The sequence below is a fragment of the Punica granatum genome, chromosome 8 (genome assembly GCF_007655135.1).
Source record: "Punica granatum isolate Tunisia-2019 chromosome 8, ASM765513v2, whole genome shotgun sequence".
Classification (NCBI taxonomy): Eukaryota; Viridiplantae; Streptophyta; class Magnoliopsida; order Myrtales; family Lythraceae; genus Punica; species Punica granatum.
The window spans coordinates 24,508,853-24,529,925 of NC_045134.1; the positions used below are offsets into that span (position 1 = coordinate 24,508,853).

General features: G+C 43.6%; 5 protein-coding genes across 7 annotated transcripts; 1 reads left to right on the forward strand and 4 right to left on the reverse strand.

Moving 5' to 3' along the window:
- Positions 1 to 192: 192 nt before the first annotated feature.
- On the reverse strand, positions 193 to 7,105 carry LOC116189014 (photosystem I reaction center subunit XI, chloroplastic-like). Its single transcript, XM_031518494.1, has 2 exons — positions 6,718 to 7,105; positions 193 to 786 (listed from the first exon to the last, which is right to left on the reverse strand). Exons 1-2 carry the CDS (start codon positions 6,886 to 6,888, stop codon positions 295 to 297), a joined length of 663 nt encoding a protein of 220 aa, XP_031374354.1. The 5' UTR covers positions 6,889 to 7,105; the 3' UTR covers positions 193 to 294.
- A 498-nt stretch (positions 7,106 to 7,603) lies between these two features.
- LOC116188090 (ubiquitin-like-conjugating enzyme ATG10) lies at positions 7,604 to 9,188 on the forward strand. Its single transcript, XM_031517228.1, has 6 exons — positions 7,604 to 7,834; positions 7,923 to 7,973; positions 8,087 to 8,173; positions 8,273 to 8,375; positions 8,667 to 8,764; positions 8,844 to 9,188. The coding sequence occupies exons 1-6, from the start codon at positions 7,676 to 7,678 to the stop codon at positions 9,048 to 9,050; spliced, it is 705 nt and encodes a 234-aa protein (XP_031373088.1). The 5' UTR covers positions 7,604 to 7,675; the 3' UTR covers positions 9,051 to 9,188.
- Positions 9,189 to 9,238: 50 nt separating this feature from the next.
- On the reverse strand, positions 9,239 to 12,149 carry LOC116188089 (hemolysin A). Of its 2 annotated transcripts, none has more exons than XM_031517226.1 (9): positions 11,971 to 12,149; positions 11,582 to 11,684; positions 11,047 to 11,126; positions 10,834 to 10,936; positions 10,561 to 10,717; positions 10,295 to 10,423; positions 10,008 to 10,094; positions 9,844 to 9,888; positions 9,239 to 9,662 (listed from the first exon to the last, which is right to left on the reverse strand). In XM_031517226.1, exons 1-9 carry the CDS (start codon positions 12,059 to 12,061, stop codon positions 9,522 to 9,524), a joined length of 936 nt encoding a protein of 311 aa, XP_031373086.1. In that variant the 5' UTR covers positions 12,062 to 12,149; the 3' UTR covers positions 9,239 to 9,521. The 2 variants fall into 2 exon arrangements, with proteins under 2 accessions (XP_031373086.1, XP_031373087.1); XM_031517227.1 differs by having other exon boundaries at positions 11,582 to 11,666; positions 11,971 to 12,148.
- A 320-nt stretch (positions 12,150 to 12,469) lies between these two features.
- Positions 12,470 to 14,338, reverse strand: LOC116188088 (rhodanese-like domain-containing protein 4A, chloroplastic). The gene is made up of 4 exons (XM_031517225.1): positions 13,656 to 14,338; positions 13,465 to 13,567; positions 12,964 to 13,224; positions 12,470 to 12,875 (listed from the first exon to the last, which is right to left on the reverse strand). The coding sequence occupies exons 1-4, from the start codon at positions 14,297 to 14,299 to the stop codon at positions 12,822 to 12,824; spliced, it is 1,062 nt and encodes a 353-aa protein (XP_031373085.1). The 5' UTR covers positions 14,300 to 14,338; the 3' UTR covers positions 12,470 to 12,821.
- Positions 14,339 to 16,051: 1,713 nt separating this feature from the next.
- Positions 16,052 to 20,445, reverse strand: LOC116187730 (FRIGIDA-like protein 3). Of its 2 annotated transcripts, XM_031516646.1 has the most exons (5): positions 20,235 to 20,445; positions 19,033 to 19,088; positions 17,865 to 18,924; positions 16,884 to 17,056; positions 16,052 to 16,768 (listed from the first exon to the last, which is right to left on the reverse strand). In XM_031516646.1, exons 3-5 carry the CDS (start codon positions 18,907 to 18,909, stop codon positions 16,349 to 16,351), a joined length of 1,638 nt encoding a protein of 545 aa, XP_031372506.1. In that variant the 5' UTR covers positions 18,910 to 18,924; positions 19,033 to 19,088; positions 20,235 to 20,445; the 3' UTR covers positions 16,052 to 16,348. The 2 variants fall into 2 exon arrangements, with proteins under 2 accessions (XP_031372506.1, XP_031372505.1); XM_031516645.1 differs by lacking the exon at positions 19,033 to 19,088 and having other exon boundaries at positions 20,235 to 20,434.
- Between the last annotated feature and the right edge of the window lie 628 nt (positions 20,446 to 21,073).

A 21,073-nucleotide genomic window follows, 5' to 3' on the forward strand; every position in this document is an offset into this window, starting at 1 on the left:
ATCACATAAGCCAATTTTTCTGGTACCACAGAGGTTAGCGGTGACAATGTGCACACTTTCCCACTTGATTTATATTGAATGTTACCTTAACAATAATCAAAAGGGAAAGGTATGAAACTTGTTTTGTTTTAGCGGACATATCCGGAACATGAGAAAATTGAAAAGATTCAAAAGAGGAGAACGGTGTTGCAATCTGGGAATATATAGATACGGAGTTCTGATTGATCAATCTTTCCGATTCCTGCGGGTGCAGAGATATACAAACATGATCCTGAATAAGTACGCTATGTTTTTTTACTTCACATTGTAAGGCAGGTTAAGGACATAGAGAAGGAAGTAAGCCCATGAGACTCCCGAGATCCCGCCGAAGAAGAACCCTCCCGTGAACTTGGCCCACCCATTGGCCGTCTGCAGCTGGTCGGGCTCCTTCTTCCTCTCGGTCAGGGTCAAGGACGGGGAGATCGATGGCTCGCCTTCGTTGAAGGATGCGATCCCATACATTGTCAGACAGATGCTGAGGATCACGACAAGCCCAGCCACAGCCAGGGACCCTGCAGCCCCAGCGTACTCAGTGTTCCTCAGTGGGCCAGCCTTGACAAACAGACCCACCAGGAGGAATCCATGAGCCAAGCCCACCTCCACACCCAGGAGGAGAGGGCTCACTGCAGTCCGGTAGGCGGGGAAGTTCGAGAGGTACCAGGCAATGAGGGGACTTAAGGTCACAGGGGTCTCAAGGCTTCCGATGAAAGGATCACCATTGATGGGCTGGATCACTTGGTAAGTTGGCTGCACAGGGAATGGAGAGATCAATTCCAGGACATACGAATGAAGTACGATGAACTCGCTATTCTATATGTTACCTCACTAGCATGGTAACATGTTGTTGGGGTTAGGGATGTACTCAACCAAACAATAACGCAGCAATTAATCTTCCTCCCCTACTGGTGTAATCGAGATAGGAACTAATCAAATCAACCAACAAGCAGTAAAGTAAAACAACACCAAGAATTTTACGTGGAAAACCCCAATGTGGGGAAAAACCACGGGACCAACTCCCAATCAACGATCCACTATGAAGGTTATACAATGTCTTTCATCAAGGGTAAACCCTTGGATCACCAAACTCAAGAGAAACACTCTCTTGGATCACCCAAATACTAAATTCGTCACCCACACCGGGTGGTTCACAAAATCAGCTGAAACAGCACCTACAGAGCTCGAATAGAAATTCTGACCGTTCAGAAGTTAGCCCCACGTGTTGTGAAGCTGCTGTCAAAATTTCGTCCCAATCGGAGTTCGTTTGATGTCCCGATCGAGGTTTGATCTCCAACTGCGCGCTGCCCCTGTTGAGCAGAATTCGGCTCTGCTCTTCCTTTGTTCTTTGTGCTGTTTTGCTGCTTGCAGCTCCTCTGCCGCTGCTGTCTCCCTCTGCTGCTACTGCAGTCTGCTGCTGCTTTTATACCTCAGCTGATTTGCTAAAGAATAAACCCTAACAAGAATGGGTTCTTGGGCTTATTAAAACCCGATAAAAGCCCAATACAATTGAGTCCAACTTCCTCCAAATTGGAGGGATAGCCCAACAAACTCCCCCTCCCGACTATTTGGAGGCTTCAAGTATACCGGCTATACTTCGGCAAACATGAAGTTTCCCCCTAGCGAGAGGTTTTGTCATCATATCAGCTCCATTCTCATCAGTGTGCACTTTGTCTAGCTTCACCAGCTTGGACTCCAACACATCTCTAATCCAATGAAACTTGATATCGATATGCTTCGACCTCGAATGGAAAGTGGGATTCTTGCAAAGATGAATGGCGCTTTGACTATCACAGTGTAGAACATACCTTTCTTGCTTCAAGCTCAACTCCTGCAAAAACTTTTGCAACCACAACATCTCCTTGCAACCTTCGGTCACCGCAATGTATTCGGCTTCCGTTGTAGACAAAGCGATGCACTTTTGAAGCCTTGATTGCCATGAGATAGCTCCCCCTGCAAAAGTCATCAAGTATCCCGAAGTGGATTTCCGGGAATCGATATCTCCTGCCATATCTGCATCCGTGTAGCCCACTAACTCCGGCTTACCAGTGCCAAAGTGTAAACACACCTTGGATGTTCCTCTGAGATACCTCAGGATCCATTTAACCGCATTCCAATGCTCTTTCCCCGGATTGGAGAGAAAACGACTTACCACACCAACAGAATGAGCAATATCTGGCCTTGTACAGACCATGGCATACATTAAACTTCCTACAGCTGATGAGTAAGGAACTTTCTTCATCTCTTCTTTCTCCTTCTCACTTGTAGGACATTGCTTCGAGCTAAGTTTGAAATGAGAAGCAAGTGGTGATGAAACTGGTTTAGCATTACCCATGTTGAACCGATCCAAAATCTTCTCGATGTACTTCTCTTGAGAAAGCCAAAGTTTTCCACTTGATCTGTCACGAGAAATATGCATCCCAAGGATCTGCTTTGCCGGTCCCAAATCCTTCATGGCAAAGGACTTGTTGAGCTCCTTCTTCAACTCTGTAATCTTGCTCATATCATGACCAACAAGTAGCATATCATCCACATATAACAGTAAAATGATAAAATCACCATTCGAGAATTGTTTCACGAACACACAATGATCTGAAGTTGTCCGTGTGTAGCCATGGCTCAACATGAAAGAGTCAAACTTTTTATACCACTGCCGAGGTGCTTGCTTAAGCCCATACAAGCTCTTCCTCAGCCTGCACACCAAATGCTCCTTACCTTTAACTCGGAATCCTTCAGGCTGCTCCATATATATTTCTTCCTCCAAGTCACCATGCAGGAAAGCTGTTTTTACATCGAGCTACTCGATCTCCAAGTTCAGACTAGCTGTCAGTGCGAGAACAACTCGGATCGATGACATCTTGACAACGGGCGAGAAGATCTCCTCGAAGTCAACTCCTTTCTTCTGGTTGAAACCTTTCACTACCAGCCGAGCTTTGTATCGAGGTCGTGAGTTCTCTGTCTTCAACCTGTAGACCCATTTGTTCTTCAATGCTCTCTTACGTTGCGGTAGCTTCACTAGGTCATACGTGTGATTTTCAGACAAGGAGTTCATCTCCTCATTCATCGCCTTCAACCAGTGCTCCTTGTACTCATGTGCCACAGCTTCATCATAGCACTCAGGTTCTCCCCCGTCAGTCAGTAGCACATATTCATGAGGCGGATATCTTGTAGATGATCGTCTTATTCTATCAGATTGTCTAGGTAGATCTGCAGGCTCTAACTGTAACTGCGAGCCTGTATCATCCGTAGTCACATCATCATCTACCTGAGGAATCTCACCCTCAGTCGTGGTTTCTTCATACTCACCAGGTACCTCTTCCATTGGATGCTCTACATCAACCGGTACAGGAATAGAGATCTCGTGAGGATTGCCAACACTGGCCTTCTCTAACTTTTGCAAATCCTCGATTGTCTGGTCCTCAAAGAAGACAACATCCCTGCTCCTGATGATCTTCTTGCTATCAGGGTCCCAAAGCCTGTACCCGAACTCTTCATGTGTATAACCCAAGAAGATGCATTGTTTTGCCTTGGCATCAAGTTTTGATCTTTCATCTCGAGGAATGTGAACAGATGCCCTGCACCCGAATACTCTGAGATGCTTGTATGATACTTTCTTGCCGGTCCACACCTGCTGGGGTACATCTCCATCAAGTGCAACTGACGGTGTAAGATTAATAAGATCAACCGCTGACCTCATTGCCTCGCCCCAGAAAGGCTTAGACAGTTTCGCTTGAGAAAGCATACAACGAACTCTCTCAACAATTGTGCGGTTCATCCTCTCTGCAAGCCCGTTCTGTTGTGGTGTCTTCGGTACCGTCTTCTCAAGTTTGATACCGTGAGTCCTGCAATAGTTCTCGAAAGGACCTCTATACTCACCACCATTATCAGCTCTGACACATTTCAGCTTCATGCCTGTTTCTCTTTCCACTGCTACATGGAAGTTCTTGAAAATCTCAGTCACCTGATCTTTAGTTCTCATAGGGTAAGCCCAAACTTTCCTGGTGTGATCATCTATAAATGTCACAAAATAGAGAGCACCACCAAGAGATCTATCCGACATAAAACAAACATCTGTATGCACAAGATCAAGTATATGATGGCATCTAGAGGGACGACTTCTAACAAAAGAAACTCTCCTCTGCTTACCAGCTAAACAGTGATCACAGGTGCTCAAGTGCATACCTTTAATGGGCAAAGACTGCTTTCTAGCAAGAATTTGAATACCTTTCTCACTGATATGCCCAAGTCTCCTATGCCATAGCTCGATAGGATAATCCTCAACAACATTAACCTGACCGGAGTTGTGTCTGGCACGCAGCCTGTAGAGAGTGTCGGTCTTCTGACCCCGTGCCACAATCAACGAAACCTTGGAGAGCTTCCATCTCCCATTGCTGAATTCATTACTGTAGCCTTCATCATCAAGTTGACCCGTCGAGATTAGGTTAAGGCGAATTTCTGGAACATGCCTCACCTTCTTCAAAAACAACTTGCAGCCAAGCTCGGTCTCTAGACAGACATCACCAATACCGACAATCTTGCATGATTGTCCATTCCCCATTCTCACATAACCATAGTCCCCGGTAGTGTAAGATGAAAAGAAATCCCGATGAGGAGTGACATGAAACGAGGCACCTGTATCTGCAACCCAGGTAGAGTCCTGACATGTGAAATTCACATAAGCTTCATCACAAATGATGTAGGTCTCTCCATCACATGCCACTGCTGTAGTGCCTTCTTCCTTCTTGCTCTCACCGTTGCCATTCTGATTTTTCTTCAGAGCTCTACACTCCCTTTTGTAGTGTCCCTCTTTTCCACAGTGATAGCAAGTGACCACTTTCCTCGTCTTCGACTTTGATCTGCCCCTCGATTTGCCACGTGAGTTACTATGCTTGGAAGAGAAATTTCTGCTTTGACTTCTCCCCCGTTGTTCAGTAACCAAAGCTTCAGACTGAATGGAAATTCCCGTGCCTTTCCTTCTAGTCTCCTCATTAAATAAACTGTCTGTCACCGTAGCCAACGATAGCTTCCCGTTTGGCGCAGAATTGCTTAATGCAACCACAAGTGTGTCCCAATTATCCGGTAGAGTCCCTAAAAGTAGACAGGCCTGCAACTCATCGGGTAATATTATCTCCAGGTTCGTCAACTGGTTAATAATATCCTGGAAATTACTCATGTGCGCAGCCATATCACCTCCATCCTGGAAACGAAGATGAACCAGCTTCTTCACGAGGAATGCCTTATTTTGTGGTGTCTTCCTCGCATAGAGATTTGTCAATTTATCCCACAAAGCTTTCGCATTTGTCTCCTGAGCAACATGATGATAAATACTATTGTCTATCCACTGCCGAATCAAACCAATAGTCTTCCGATTTGTGCGTTCCCAAGCTTTGTCATCCTTATCTTTGGGTTTCGCGGAATCCCCTTCAATAGGATCGTACAAATCCCTGCAAAATAGAAGATCCTCCATCCGAGACTTCCATATAGAGTAGTTGGTTGCATTCAACTTGAACATAGATCCTGTAGACTCCTCCATCTCGAAAACACCGAAAAAAACTCAAACTTCTCTAACCCGAAGCTCTGATACCACTTGTTGGGGTTAAGGATGTACTCAACCAAACAATAACGCAGCAATTAATCTTCCTCCCCTACTGGTGTAATCGAGATAGGAACTAATCAAATCAACCAACAAGCAGTAAAGTAAAACAACACCAAGAATTTTACGTGGAAAACCCCAATGTGGGGAAAAACCACGGGACCAACTCCGAATCAACGATCCACTATGAAGGTTATACAATGTCTTTCATCAAGGGTAAACCCTTGGATCACCAAACTCAAGAGAAACACTCTCTTGGATCACCCAAATACTAAATTCGTCACCCACACCGGGTGGTTCACAAAATCAGCTGAAACAGCACCTACAGAGCTCGAATAGAAATTCTGACCGTTCAGAAGTTAGCCCCACGTGTTGTGAAGCTGCTGTCAAAATTTCGTCCCAATCGGAGTTCGTTTGATGTCCCGATCGAGGTTTGATCTCCAACTGCGCGCTGCCCCTGTTGAGCAGAATTCGGCTCTGCTCTTCCTTTGTTCTTTGTGCTGTTTTGCTGCTTGCAGCTCCTCTGCCGCTGCTGTCTCCCTCTGCTGCTACTGCAGTCTGCTGCTGCTTTTATACCTCAGCTGATTTGCTAAAGAATAAACCCTAACAAGAATGGGTTCTTGGGCTTATTAAAACCCGATAAAAACCCAATACAATTGAGCCCAACTTCCTCCAAATTGGAGGGATAGCCCAACACATGTAACAGGAACAGATAGTTGAGATCCAAACCACGCCCAGATACCGTATTATGTCATCTCAATAATAATTTTATAACGGTCTAGATCAGTTTCTATTCGTTTCCGATGAAATCCAAACTTGGACAAAAGGAAGATAGCTGAATACTTCAAAGTTCGAGGGGATGTCATCCAATATTCTCTTTTTGAACTCTCTTTTGTTCGGTTCAACTACAGGTGGATATGCATTGAATAGTCCCAGCATGAGTCAAGCGACAAGAACTGAATTTTGCCACAACCAGTCGTATATAGGATCGCTCGGGTTTCATGGAGCAGTCAAACTAATAAGGCGGATACAGAATTATATCTTAATGATGGGCCACGAAGCAGGAAGAAGAAAGCCAGAAAACTGGTTACCTTCTCTGACTGAATGGCTTTGGCAGTGAAGGAAGCAAGTTTCTTTCCGGGCAGCAGCCAAAGTGGAGACCCAGAGAGACCCTTAGGAGCGACGAGGCTTCTGATGGAAGAAGACAAAGACGAGGCGAATCTGCTCTTGAGTTGGCTCGCCATTGGAGAAGCAGCCGCCATGGAAAATGCTCTGTTTAGGTTGAAGAAGGACCAGGGAAGAAGATTCACCTGAAGGCAGAAGCAGAAGGAGGAAAGGGGAGTGGACAAGTGCAGTGTCCAGATTGGGTGGATGGTCTTCGGGATCTTATTCCTCTATCCCATCACTTCCCAAAGGTCTAGGATTAATTCAATCCATTTTTGGACTCGAAGTTGGATTCGAAATTTATTGAAAATACACTTGTTGATTAGAATAAAGCTGACAGCCGTACAGAAATTGATTTCAACTTATAAGATAAGCTTAATATATCCCGTGGTCTTACTGTAAAAAAATTGCATTGGTAGAAAATGAAGAACTTAATGCTTTTATTTGTGAAAAAGACAACAAATTTAAAAGGGAGTTAGACCTTTATATGAAGTTCTAATCACAGGCATTCGGCTATTTGCTCGAACAATAGGTGGTCCTCATTCTTGTTATGCCGAAGTTTAAGGCTCGAAAGACTTTAAGGCTCCTGAAGCTGAATTTGAGATCGTAGAGTCCTAGGATCGCGACCGTCAACTGGATCCCATACGATCTTATTGAAGGACGGAGGAGCATCCGGATTCAACTTTTTATGGTTCATGTAGTCATGTGAATGGTTCCAGCACTTCAAGGCATTTTTACAAAAAAAAAATTAGTAGTTTAGGATTTACATCGAAAAGGAGGAAAAATTCTGGGTCATTCTGCAATTTATGGAACTCCGCCGTAGCAAGCTGAAGCTTGAATTTGATCCGTCAAGCGAACAGTCAAGCGAACAGCTGACGATGAACGATGGTCGACTCCGATTGCTTCGACGGGACCATCTCCCCCGGCGAATTCCGCACCGCTGCTTCCGCTCTTGCTGAGAGATGGAAGAAGAGCGCGAGCTCAGGTCTGCCTCCGTGGTCGTGGGCTTCTCCTCCGAGGCAGCACTCTTGGCTTCTCGATCAAGTTCGTCTCTTCTCCGCAATTCACCGCCCCAGTTTTGCTTTCTGGAGGTTTCGATTCATGGTTTTTGCTGAAAGTTCCTCTTGTGCAGGTTGATGGGTATGTGGCTATGGAGAAATTACGCTTCTGTAGGTCCAGCAAGGTTTGATTTTTTGCCGGAAACCCATGTTGGAAATTTTGCCGCTTCCGTAAACTCATCCTGCACTGGCATTGAAGCATAAGTTTTCACATTATTGGATTCCATTGTTTCGTCAGGTAGATGATAATACTTGTTGCAATGCCATGGAAGAGCCCGGCTGTGCTGATGATGATGATGAGCCAGTTGTTGATGATGCTACACTGGTGTGGCCCCTCTTATCGGCTTTCTTTTGTATGGTTGACCTTTTGTAACAGAAATTTTTGCGTGTTATGGCGGTGATTGGTCGTGTTTTGTTTTGTAAGGTCGAGAGCGGTGATCAGGAAATGCATCACTACTATGATTTACATATCGTGTACAGCTCCTCTTATCGGGTTCCTGTGCTGTATTTCCGTGTCTATGGCAGCGGTATGTTCATTGTAAACAACATCCTCTACGGCATTGCACCAACTGCTGAGGAACAGAATATCTGTTCTTCACGGTCCTGCTAGTTCTTGCTCGCATAAGTTTTCAGAGAAATCTGCAGAAGGATAGAAATGCAGAAGTGATGTAAACATAGTTATGGACTTTAGAAAATGCTCAACACGTATACCATGATTCCACGAGCCTGTGGGATGTTCATGGGTCTAGCTTGGCTCGAAGGAATAAGATCGATTGGTCTTGTTTGTTGGTGTTTCTCTAACGATCGTTTTTAAATAGATGGACAACCTTTATCCTTGGCGGAGTTTGAGAGAGACCTCCCAGTTGGATCTGCAGATGAATTCCTCAAATCGAAATGGACATTCATAACTCAGGAGGTGACAACTCTTCTCTTCTTCTAAATTCATTTGGTATTTATATGTTCCCAATAAAGAGAATCACTGCAACAAACTGCAGGAGCATCCTTTCCTGAACCGCCCGTGGTACAAGTTGCATCCTTGTGGGACCAGCGAATGGCTAAGATTATTATTCTGTAGCGATGCCTCAGTGCTAACAAGAGAGGCGGCAGTTGAGCTCTATCTCGTGTCTTGGTTCTCCTTTGTTGGCCAAGTGTTTGGTCTCGGTGTAACTTCCGATATGATGAAGAATCGAAAACAACTGTGAGCACAGTTTCTGTAGTGATCATTTATATTCAGTTCAGATCCCTTCAAGAGATACTATTCCTGTTCCGGAATCCGTATCTTTGCTCTCTGTTGAACAACAAATTTGAGAATCCGATTCGCATGGAGGAAGCTTTTCGTAGATCTCTTTCAAAATGACACCAAAGAACAGATATTGTATGGTCTTAGGAATAAATAAACTTCTCTGATGCTATTGCCTTCAATTGTAACTTGTTACAAGATACTCCCTTGAATATAAGTTTGCCGTAAACTCTCAGCTAAAATTTTATATCATACATCTTTCAACCTACAGCAACAAAATATAGTTCTCGTCATGAACTCTCAGTACCTTAGAATGACTGAAGCAGCATTTACACCATTAGTGACTCGACTCTGCTTCCTGAACCGAGTCATTCAGTTCCAGGCCTCATGAGAGGGAATTTTGGGGAAATTGCTTCTGTAATTCTATATAAGGTTACTCCGGTTTTCTGTTAGCTATACGAGTAAAGCAAACTAAGAACTCCGTGTTTCCCTCAGCACCCTTAAGAGGAGACTCAATCCACCCTTTGTTGGAAAATCCAAAGTTCTCGACTCCAGCGATAATTTTTTCAAGAACCTGCAGTGCATGATGAAAAGAACTTTATCAGCGAGGACCTTCCCTAGTAAGTTACAAAAAACCATGGGGAAACTATCAAATGATTGTGATGTAGTTGAAGACGAATGATTGAATTCATAGATGAAAGGATAACGAAATGATGTTCATTGAAAAAAATCGGGGAAAGAAAACCTTTACCCACCTCCTGATGAACTTGTGGATCCCTCACAATACCTCCACCACCCACCTGCCGAAGAAGTAATAGGAACCTTAAGAAAAATGAAAGAATTCTTCATACCAAGGAAACCCCCAGGAAACGGAAAATGAAATTAAAAGAGAGGTATACGAGATGAATAGATTTTTTACTTGTGATCTTCGAGCCTCGAATTGAGGCTTGACTAAGGTAATTAATGTAGCATCTTCCTTCATCACATTCACCACAGCTGGCATCACCTGCATTTAAGCCAATAGATCGCATAAGCGAAGAAAGGGAAGCGAAAGAAAGAAACAAAGAAAGCGAAGCGCGAGAACGAAAGAAGCGGAGAAAGGAAAAGAAATAGCACGATTGCCAAGCGTATTCAACATAAGAGAGAAACAGCCCAATTTATCAGTTGCAAAAACTTCCTACTGATAATGACACAAAAAAACTTTACCAAGAGAATGGAAATGAACGAGAGGTCCAGTGTCACCAAATCAACTTTCTGGGGAAGGCCGGCAAGATACCGTAAATTAGTTCTTTCTATCACGCAAACACGTTCATCTCGACGAATTTTGTCTGCCACCTGAGCAAAGAAAGACCATCAGTTTGGAATTGTTACGGATAATAATACAACTATCTGATTTCAGCTGAAGCTCACATAGTAATCTTGTTTTCATCAATTATAACTGAAGTCCTAATCAAACATAAATGATGATATACCTGCCCATAACCAACATCAACTCCATAAACAAATGATGCACCATACTGAAGCAAGCAATCAGTAAATCCACCAGTTGATAAACCCGAGTCAAGAGCTACCTTCCCTTCAACTTTAATATCTAATTGTTCAATGGCAGCCTCAAGCTTGTATCCCGCTCTGAGATAGACGATATATTACATAATCAAATAGCTAGGAGTAATCTAAGACCAGATCAAGAAAGATGAATTCACAGATTAAAAACTTGCAAAGAGTTGATTCTGTGGAGTAATCACCTACATACGTATTTTGGAATTTCAGCAATTATCTCTACATTGGCTTTATCCGAGACAGGCGTTCCGGCTTTGTTAACAACCCTCCCATCCACAGTAACTTTCCCTGATTTCAAGCAGCACATAAGATACATAATTTTTTTCACGAATAGATTGGCCATTTTCTCAGCATGTTTTGGGAAGAAGCATACCAGAATGCCTAGCAAAAGATGTTACCTTGGAGTATCCATGACTGTATTAAGGTCCGACTGTACTGCTCATATCGCTCGAGACATATCTCGTCAAGTCTCTTCTTCCTGTAAACAATGTCATAATCAGTACCAACACAAGATCAAGTTTTTATTGCTGGAAGTTAACTCGTCAGAATTAGTAGAATGCACAATCGCAATTTTTATAATTTCTCAAAAGAAACAACTTTCTACAAATTACATGAACACAAAAACTCATTTCAGCATTGCTTCTAGCCTTGTGGATAGAAAACAACATCAATATCTCGATTTGTTTCCGAGTTTCCTGCCCATTGGTCTAGCAATAGCAGGAGAAAGCCATATTTTCACGATTTTACTGCAGAACTCCCACGAAGAAAAACGAATATACAAGTTGTTGCAGCGATACTTCGTAGTAGCAACAAAAATCAACGCCGAGTCTCTCCAACCATCAAAAAGCAAAATCATTGACAAGAGCAACGAATGGACTTGACTTCGGCAAAATTAAGGACTTGAACGAATATAGAAAAATTGAAAATGCTCACTTCTTCTGTACGTGAATCTTTTCCGACTTCACAGCGAAACTTCTCGACTGACAATGAAGGCGACCCCTGAGTCTGAACCATCCACCTGCGGAACAGCACCAATCTGTAACATTTGAATCAACCAAACTGCTAAAGTTATCTCTGACCCAGGTGGCGAAGAAAGGAGGTCGAGTAATTGACAAGAACCGCGTGAAGGTTCAAACTTTAGCAGAATATCAGTGTGTCTTCCGCAGGGATAACTGTTACACGAAAGCTCAAGAGCCGAAACACAGTTCCCGAAGAACTTTCTTCGAATTCTTGCTGTGGATTTTGTTGGGTCAGAAGTGGATTGGAGCTTTTTGATTAATAGCAATGGAATCAGAGGTGGGGCAGGAGGAGGATCACAGTACCGGGTGAAGGAGGAGGAGGAGGAGAGATGAAGAAGGAAGCAGAGCAGCAGCGGGTGAGCAACGTAGGAAACTTGATGGACTGAACCGCCATTTCCTCTCTGATTTTCGTTTGCTTCTCTGAAGAGGAGGGGGGCGCGAGAAGAAGATGAAGAGACGTTGTGGGCTCTGAGGCTTTAGCGGACCTATCGAATGAAAAGCCCATCCCATGTATATATTTTTGCTTTGCCGTAAAGAAAATCAGCTGTTTTCTTTAAAAGCACACATATTCTCGACCATCGGCTTGCCCTGACCTCCGGCAGGGTCCCATGGTTTATCATGACATATGTTTCTTCAATGCTTTATCTGCCAATTTCTTCTCCAATTCGGTTAACATGTGAAAAGACAGTTAGTAATTTTTGCACAGTTATGTATTTGGATGAACTTTAAAGAATCGACATGATCTTACGACATCTGAGGTCGTGTGGGAGGATGTTATATCCTCCATATTCCTTCATTAACAGGCCTTCAACTCACATAGCATAACATCGTTTGTATTCCGGATCAACATGAGGTTAATACAGTCAAGTAATACAAAATGCGACCGGTCTGTATTCGGGAATATAGACATCTTGATTTCTTGTTTACATAGCTGCAGCTGTTTTCCCAACAATTTCGCATTTCACGATTCAGACCACCATGATGATACACAAAAACAGATCCCGGAAAATCGATTCCCCTTATCCTTCCCAAGAAAATGGGAGATCCAAAAGAATTGCACCCGACGAACAAGGCAGAAGCAAGGATTGAGATCATCCCATGACAGAATATGCCACGAAGCAACACACCCGCCATTCTCGAGATAACCATCAGCATCAATTCTTGGGCTTTGCAGGAGTCGGGGAAGACGGCGGTTTCAAATCTGGGTACTGCAATCCAAAAGGAAAATGTTCAGCTTGTGTACTGCAATACATTGTTAGAAGGGCAATAAAACACAATCAGAGATATGGAGAGTACATTAGGATACGGTGAAGATGATGAACTACAAACAACATTATCGGGCACCATGGATACTTTGGACTTATTCGAGTCCAACTTCATCCCAGGATTGGATGCTTGACTCTCCGCCTTAGTTGGAAGGCTGGGTGAAGATGAGAGCGAACTATTCCGACCACTTTGCTTTGCAACTGCTCCGTTCGTCCCGAGATCTTCTGAAGCTTTGCCCTTCTTCTTGGGGAACATGTGCACAGAAGGAGGCAGAAGGGTCTCTTGTATGGCCTGCAAGAGTAACACAAACAGTTTCTCCTGGTGAGCAAGAGCAACTGATAACGAAACTTCAACGAGGCAATTAGAGATGATCACGTCGACGAGCCAATTTTGGCTATATCTCCGAAAAAACAAGCGTCGATGTAAGCTATGCATTCTTTCAGTGGCACTAGCATTTCAGATACATCGGGAAGTTTCCTGTTCGTAAGAAAACCAGAAAACACGGAAAAATTCTCAAGTAAGAAGACATACCAGCCACCCTTTCTTGCCTCTGACGCCATCCTTGATTGCATAGGCCTCCTTGAACCCATTCTTGAACAGCAATTCAGCCACTCTCATGGAATTGCCATCAAAACTACCTTCCACACACAAAGAAGATCGAATTTACAAAACATACCCAACCAGTGGGACAATTCCAGTAGATTGAGACCAAACAGACATACCTGTCTAGTATACATATGACCGTGTCCGAAGGGTCCCCGAAGCTCTCCTTCACCTTATTCACGAACCCGTCTTCGTCCCCCTCGTCGAACGGAACCTGAACCGGTCTCTTCATCATGTAGCCCAGGCTAGGAGGCGGCGTTGCTGCCGAGCTCTTCCGGTCCCTTATGTCCAGCAGCTGCGCGGTCGGGTCATCGCGCAGCTTCCGAAACGCGTCGATCGCTAACACGTATTTGTATTTCTTCAGGTAGTATTCCGCGACAGGGATGACGACCAGCCAGATGAACGTGCACCCGGCGACGAAGAACGGGTTGCGGTTGAAGAAGTCGTCGATGGAGACCAAGATTGCTTCCAAGTTGATTCTGGCGGATGGGTCCGGGCCTGAGGAGGAGGAGGAGGAAAGTATGGTATCAGCGGCGAAGCAAGGGAGAGCGCCATTGAAGAGGTTGATGAGGGAGAGGGGGAGCAGGGGAGGGACCCTGGATTGGGTCCGGGAAGTGACTGGGGAATGGGATCGGTTCAGGGGAGGGAGCTTCCGGGCTATGGCAGAATTGGGTCTGTGGAGATTGACGAGTTTGGGGGTTTTGGGGTGGTTTTGGAGAGGAAATGGAGCAGAAAGGACAGCAGAGAGGGAGAGAGACTCCATTGATTGACGACCGACGGGGACGATGGAGAGATGAGAACGTTGGGGAAGAAGATGATAAGAGCGCGAGGGATAATGGGCTGGGCCGAGCTTTGGACTGGACTTGGGCTTCATTGTTGGATTAGGCCCAAAATAAAGCCCAACGTGTTCGGCCCATCATAGATTGTGAGATACGTGTCCGCGCTTTTCTTGTTACTAGCAAGGAGAGGCATTGGCCATCTTTGGTCGTCCGGTGAAGGATTGGGATAGGGACATTGGATGGAGTGGGATTTTAAATCCCATGGGTCTACGATATTTTAATTAGAAAAAAGGGGATCGCAAAAACTGAATACAAAGGAAGGGGCGGCAGGGGCCCAATGCCGATGGGACCACCGGCGACCTCTCCTAGGGGAGGTGGACCAATGGTGGCCAGCGCTGGACCCCCACTTCCTCATGCCTCTCTCTCTCTCCTTCTGAAGAGAGAGGAAATAATTGGGGTTCTGGTGGATCAATCCGAGCCACCACATCTCCAACCTCCTTTCTCTCTCTTTTTTCACGAAGAAAGAGAGAGAGAGAGAGAGAGACAACTTGGGGAGATGGTAGCCGGCATTGAGGCCATCCATTTCCCTTCTTCCTATATTCAATGACAGATTTTAAAATTTTAAAATATATCAGAGGTAATAGCATCATTGAGCAAAATCTCAATTCACACTTAATCTACCCCTTAATAGAAAATATTTAGCAAATGTTATTTATTCATAATGGATGAGTAATATGATGTTTAAAAGTGAAAATCTATGATAGAGTTATAGGGTTAATTTCTCCCTTTTAAACATTTTGACTAGTATTATTCATTCAAGTGTATGAGTAATACTACCCAAGATTTGCTCCCATGAGAGCAGGACTAGTTACTCAATACATATATCTTGTCTTGTCCCAGTCTCTATCCTCATCATGCCATCACCAAACATGGGTATGTCCAAAATCCTATCTCCCTTCTTATCCTGAGACCAAACATAGACGTATACATTAATAAGGTATAGAACGGGGAACAAAAGAACATGACAGTCACTAGTGATGATTAAACTCGAGAGTTCCACCAGAGATGAATACATCTGCATTAAACTCCTTTGTAGGAGCAAGAGGTTTCTTGTTTGTACTCTTTTTTCACTTGTTTGGGATAATTATCCAATAGCCGCTCTGATACAATTGGATCAAGCAAATAATACTTAAATCTCCGACATAAGTTAGCCGGTGAGCTGTCTGAAGCTATGTCCAATCCAATCATGAGGGAATTAAAGTCGATCGGCGTTTTTTGTTATTCTTTTTCTCCCACGGCAAGCATCGACCCTTGAAACATATCTAAAAGAGATTGCTGCGGTTCTTGTTCCTTGAAAGTCTAATGCCATATCTTCCTTGAGATTTTAAGACCCCATCGTGCCACCCAACTGAGGTGAGATCCCGATTTGAATATCACACCAGACCAAGTTCGAAGAAAATGCTCGATGCCAAATCATGTGACATACGTTGCCACAATATTTGATATCGAGAAGCAGAAGTAGCATATGCCACCATAACCTTGAGACTCAAAGAATGTTCCTTCACTATTCCATGGTCTTGATAGCTACAAACGCTTATGAAATCACGGTACATGATACTGAGAAGTGGAAATTGCGTAGGCTGACATAACCTTATGACTTGAAAATTCCTTACCGTTCCATCAAACCTGACAGATCTGACAGCAAAGGGTGTATACACATGAAAAGGTGAGGAATATAGGAAGAGGAGCCATAAGATAGGAGCAGCAAAGGGTGTATACACATGAAAGCAAAGTACATAGATTAGATATGACAAGCAGCTCAAATTTAACAAGGTCTTTTTTTTTTTTTGGGGGGGGGGGGGGGTTGGGGAGGGTGGGGGGGGAGTTTTTGTCCCTTTTCTTGGGGTCAAGTTTTTAGTTTTTTTTTTTTTTAAAGTGATTTCATACAATGCCACATCAAAAGAGAGTTACAAGGAGCTAAGCGGCTAAAATGATGAGTGAGTCACCATTGAAACATCTTCTTCCTCTCTACCTCAGCGAAGATACGGCGGAGTCTGGTAGTGGTAGACATTCCCGAAGAAGTTACCATGCCCGGGTGGGAGGTTGTAAGCAGCAGGAGGGCCCACGAGCTGAGGACCATGGCTCTCGGGGTAGACGTAAGGTCTCTCGTAGATGTATGGAGGGTACCTTTCATTGACTCTCGGGTAGAAAACCTTCTCCGGGGCTGAGCTCGGCATTGGATGCACATTTGCAGCAGAAGCGACAATAGCACGGGGCCTTTTGGGTTGGGGCTTCATTACTTCATTTACTTTCTTCTTCTCTGCCTTGGCCTTCTCGAGTTCGATAACCTGCTTTCTGATCGGATCCACTGGATATAGCTCCTCAAGCTTATGCTCTTCTATGCACTTCAGGACGGCCTTAAGGGCAGAGAGTTCTCTCTCTTTGAACTCGAGCTGCGCTCCAGGAAAGCAAGTCAGACAAGCAAGCTAACTTATAAAACTCCCAATACAAGATATCTGCTTTAGCGGATGGCTATAAAATTGCGATAAAGCAGGGACAGAAACAAACCGGAGCAGTGGGAGCGGAGTTTTCAGGTTTGACGGCTGAAGTAGCTTTTCTTGATTCTTCCAAGTACGATTTCAGTAAAGGCACAGGAGCAAACTGTTCTGTTAGCTCAAATGCAAATGCTAAATTTACTGCATCAACTTGCCTTCCACTGTTCACCAATTCCTGAATAATACCTGCAAAGATAACGGGAAAAAGCAGTTAGAGATGCATATAAAAGAACAAATTTCAAGAGAATTATTTTTAACAAATCACAAGTAGTCCAAGCTTTCAGCCCACAATATAATAACTTCAATAGCCAAGATTGAACCAACAGCTTGTCAGATAAATGTCCAGAAATTCACGTCTCATTGCAATTTTAAGTTAAATTAAGCTCTATTCGGTTTTTCTCCTACCAAGTACGACACCCAAAGCTTCCTTCTATCCCCAGTGCCTTGAAACTCATTACCTCTTAAACCACCTCCTCTAAACCCTGGAGCAACTGAGGCGACTTCAAGGAATAAAACATTTTAGCCTCTTTCTAGCATGAGGTCATAGCTTGCTCAGGAAATCTAAGACCAACAAAAATGCACCACTCTAGATAAACCTCCCAACATTATATAGATCTCCAGAGCTAAAAGACTCTGATAATGTACAAACATCGGCAGTTACCGCCTCCCAAGAATCCCAAACTTTTTGCCAGGAGCACCAGTACTGACTGGACGAGAACCATCATAGAATTAGTATCACTCGGTATTAAATTGGAATGGTTCCACTGTTAAAAAAGTTTCAAAACCGATGGCAGATCAGGAAATAGAGTAGGTTGAGTATATTCATGGAAACAGAGTCAAAATATGGAGTAATCGAATAAATGAGGCTTATCTATCTAATATGTAATAATAGCACAATTGAGTCTTATGCAATTATTGCAGCAAACATTAAATTCAAGTCTTCAGTTAAAGCAGCAAATTCCACAACCAATCAGAAAGACTAGGACAAGCAAACCTGGCATTTTTGCAGAAAACCCAAGGGAACGACAAAGATCAGCAGCTTGGCGACGGCGTGAAACCATAGGTATCAGCTGAGAAATAAATTCCTCTTCATAAGCCGAAGTGATGCCAAAAGTTGCCAGAAGTTGCAAGAATGCATGAGCTTCCAAAGAGTTTCCACTGCTACAACCCGTGTCAAGAGCATCCAATTTGGGTTTCCACTCCTCAGCAATTACTTTTGCTTGCAGCTTAATCTCATCCGTTATGATGTCTGAAATGCAGAGATCACTGTCCATGAGAAGAATGCTAAGGCATTCCATCAGCATGATACTGGTCCGCCGGAGACCCAACAGATCCGAATCCTTCTTCCCATCAAATTTCGGCCGATCAGTGCTGTAAAAGTCTGCAAGTGATCTCAAAACAAAACTGGCTGGGTTTGGTGCTGCTCGAAGAGCACGTGGAATTTCCTCCCTTATGGTAGCAAGATTCTTTCGGTTGTCTGATATGAACTTATGGAGCCCCTCTGAATCCATGTCTTTAAAGAACTTATCTAACAGGGGTGTTGAATTCACCTCCTCACTGTCATCTTCATAGGGATCTTCTGGGTCCTCAACACAACTCTCAGGGGTCGTGACATCATCAGCTATCTTCTCCTCGACACGAGCTACCCTAACTTGGTCCTCCCAACAACTGAGATCAGCAGGTGTTACCTTTCGGTGCTTCTTTAGAGAAGTTGAAATTGCTAAAGCAGCCGCATCTCTCTTCTTCTGAAGCCTCTCCAAGGAAGCTTCTTCTTTGGCCACAACAGCAGCTTCCCGCTTCTCCAGCATTTCCCGGGCCTTCATAACTTTTGTGTCCAAAACCTTTTCTTGGTCTTCCAATTCATGAAATCGCCTTTTCAAAGATTTTTCAAGCCCGTGGAAATGCTCTTCTAGTTCTTTCCATTTTAAGTTAAGAGTTACTGCCCTGTGACGTTCAAGTTCTGCAAAAGCCTTCTGAAGCTGCAGTATCTTGGAGGATGTAGAATCCATAAGTGTTGAGACTGCCCGAGTATCTTCCATGCTCGATGGCAGGAACTGAAAAAACCATAAGCAAGAAGATGTTAGTAGTTGTCACTTATCAAAATAGCTTGCTAAACAGATCCACAATACAACCGCAAAAAGGATTGGCATTAACATCCGCACCACTAGAATTGAATTCCTTCCACAGATTCTGCCCTTTGATGATGCTTCTATTGCACCTAATGCATACAGTAAGTACTCTTACTGCTTAATCAAATAACAGTATTTTCTGACAAATAATTAATTTGGTTAAAAAGAAAACAGACAGACAGACATAAAAGCAAACAAGAGGAAACAGCTCTTCTCATTCATGTGGAAGAGTGTCATGATATTGGTGGCTTCACTTGCGTAAGTCAACCTTGGAATACACAATCTGATAAATGTTATATTTAGTTATTCCAACAAAAATATGTCAAAGACACGAGCAGAACCTCGGAATTGCACTTAAAACCTCAAGTTGTCAACCTGAAATTGTCTAACATGAAACCCAAGGCATGCAGAACTATTTTGGGCAAATCGATGACTGCAACGGAAACTGGTTTACCAGTAACATACAAATAGACAATTTTAAATGCTACAAGTCAAGCAGTACAGCAAATGCACGCCCATAAATGAACAATCTGACGATCTCGAGAAAAGGGTAGAACAGATAAACCATAGGCGCTGATACAACTTATACGCCCAAAATCAATACTCATGTTATCTTTAGTAAATCAAAGATATATTGTCAATCAGCAACATTCAAATAGACAAAATAAAACAAACCTAAATATAGAAAATGCAGGAAAATTAACTTCACACAAAAAAAGGAAAAAACAACGTGCAAGCTCTTTCTAGACCAACTCTACTCCGTCTTTTAGACAACATTCCGAGCATCATCTTTGACAAGTTTAAATTGGGTTTCACTCGAGTAATTCTGCAGTTAGCAGGAAAAGTTTCTCGCTTTTCTCCAAAAGAGGTTTCAAAATGTGCGATCAAGTCTCAATCACAAGATCAACTCCCAAAATGAGCTCCAGAACTACTTAATCGAGCTTCAGGATAGCATAAAGATGATCTAGTGCGGGATCCCAGTGATCGGAACAGCAGAAGCGAGCTCCAACATGCTCGAGAACAAGTAGAACAAAGACGAACACCGACTAAAACTGAACCCTAAACCACCAACTACAGTCCCGAGGACGATCGCAGCTCAACTCTTCCGGGGAGCAGACCGCCAAATTCCCCTCCATCGTGAAGCCTAACGTGAGGTTCAGTTCAAACAACTTAAAATAGCAAGGAAAGTCCGAGCCGATCTCAACTGATCAGCACAGAGAGAGAGAGAAGCTTACACGGCCGATACGGCGGAGAACACTTGGCAGCGGAGGAACTGCGGGGAGCTTCTCAGCGACGATCAGTCCATTTCTAGGGTTTGGAGAATGGGTGGCTCCGAGCTCTACCTCGTATGTGTGGCTGCTACCTCTGCAATCCCTAGAGAGAGAAAGAGAGCGAAGAGAGAGAGAGAGTGAGGAAATTCAGAGGACAGACAGAGGAATGATTATATCGTCGGGGCCCGTCTGGTCTGCTTTTTACGGGGCGCTCCCGTTTTTGCTAATTCATCTCCGGCGTAACGGAGCACGGAAAGTCGGCGGTGACTCGTTCGTTAGTTTGCCACACCCGGTGGGTGTCTAGCAAAAATGGTGGAGCGCCCGTAGACTCCGTTAGGCGGGGTGGCGTATTGGGAATGAATATTTTGGCGCTTAACAAAATTAATTTCATCGATCATTGTTTAACCGAAAATTTTTATATTCATTTATTCAGTAATATTGATTGATGGAGGCAGGTGCCCAAATAATTCACTCTTAAGATATAAATAATCAAATTGACAATTCCCTACCTTTTACGAATATTTTTACCCTTCAAAATTTAAGCACAGTCGTTAACAATAACCATCTATTTTTCACACGAACTAAACAATTACCATCCAAAACGTAGTCACAAGTGCATCGGATACGTCAATGCTGCGTTTGGTTTCAAAATAGAATTTTAAAATCGGATTTTGATTTTGAAAAAAAATTATATAAATGATTATGTATGAGGCCCACCCTTTGACTTTGTATGAATTATTTTGGTTTTTGTGGAAAAAGAGTGGTATAAATGAGACTCATCCTTTGACATTGTATGAATTATT

What these genes read in the sequence shown, in the direction of transcription:
- LOC116188089 (XM_031517226.1), bottom strand. Translation starts at nt 12,061, where the DNA reads ATGGCGGTTCAGTCCATCAAGTTTCCTACGTTGCTCACCCGCTGCTGC. An exon ending in TTGATGTTGGTTATGGGCAG is followed by an intron (nt 10,424 to 10,560) that starts GTATATCATCAT and finishes TTCTTTGCTCAG; the next exon opens with GTGGCAGACAAAATTCGTCG. An exon ending in TCGAGGCTCGAAGATCACAA is followed by an intron (nt 9,889 to 10,007) that starts GTAAAAAATCTA and finishes CTTCTTCGGCAG; the next exon opens with GTGGGTGGTGGAGGTATTGT.
- LOC116188088 (XM_031517225.1), bottom strand. Translation starts at nt 14,299, where the DNA reads ATGGAGTCTCTCTCCCTCTCTGCTGTCCTTTCTGCTCCATTTCCTCTC. An exon ending in GTCATATGTATACTAGACAG is followed by an intron (nt 13,568 to 13,655) that starts GTATGTCTGTTT and finishes TGTGGAAGGTAG; the next exon opens with TTTTGATGGCAATTCCATGA. An exon ending in CATCTTCACCGTATCCTAAT is followed by an intron (nt 12,876 to 12,963) that starts GTACTCTCCATA and finishes TTTGGATTGCAG; the next exon opens with TACCCAGATTTGAAACCGCC.
- LOC116187730 (XM_031516646.1), bottom strand. Translation starts at nt 18,909, where the DNA reads ATGGAAGATACTCGGGCAGTCTCAACACTTATGGATTCTACATCCTCC. An exon ending in GTTTTCTGCAAAAATGCCAG is followed by an intron (nt 17,057 to 17,864) that starts GTTTGCTTGTCC and finishes TTATCTTTGCAG; the next exon opens with GTATTATTCAGGAATTGGTG. An exon ending in ACTCCGCTCCCACTGCTCCG is followed by an intron (nt 16,769 to 16,883) that starts GTTTGTTTCTGT and finishes CCTGGAGCGCAG; the next exon opens with CTCGAGTTCAAAGAGAGAGA.
- LOC116188090 (XM_031517228.1), top strand. Translation starts at nt 7,676, where the DNA reads ATGGTCGACTCCGATTGCTTCGACGGGACCATCTCCCCCGGCGAATTC. An exon ending in ACTCTTGGCTTCTCGATCAA is followed by an intron (nt 7,835 to 7,922) that starts GTTCGTCTCTTC and finishes CCTCTTGTGCAG; the next exon opens with GTTGATGGGTATGTGGCTAT. An exon ending in TTTCCGTGTCTATGGCAGCG is followed by an intron (nt 8,376 to 8,666) that starts GTATGTTCATTG and finishes GTTTTTAAATAG; the next exon opens with ATGGACAACCTTTATCCTTG.
- LOC116189014 (XM_031518494.1), bottom strand. Translation starts at nt 6,888, where the DNA reads ATGGCGGCTGCTTCTCCAATGGCGAGCCAACTCAAGAGCAGATTCGCC. An exon ending in AAGCCATTCAGTCAGAGAAG is followed by an intron (nt 787 to 6,717) that starts GTAACCAGTTTT and finishes TTCCCTGTGCAG; the next exon opens with CCAACTTACCAAGTGATCCA.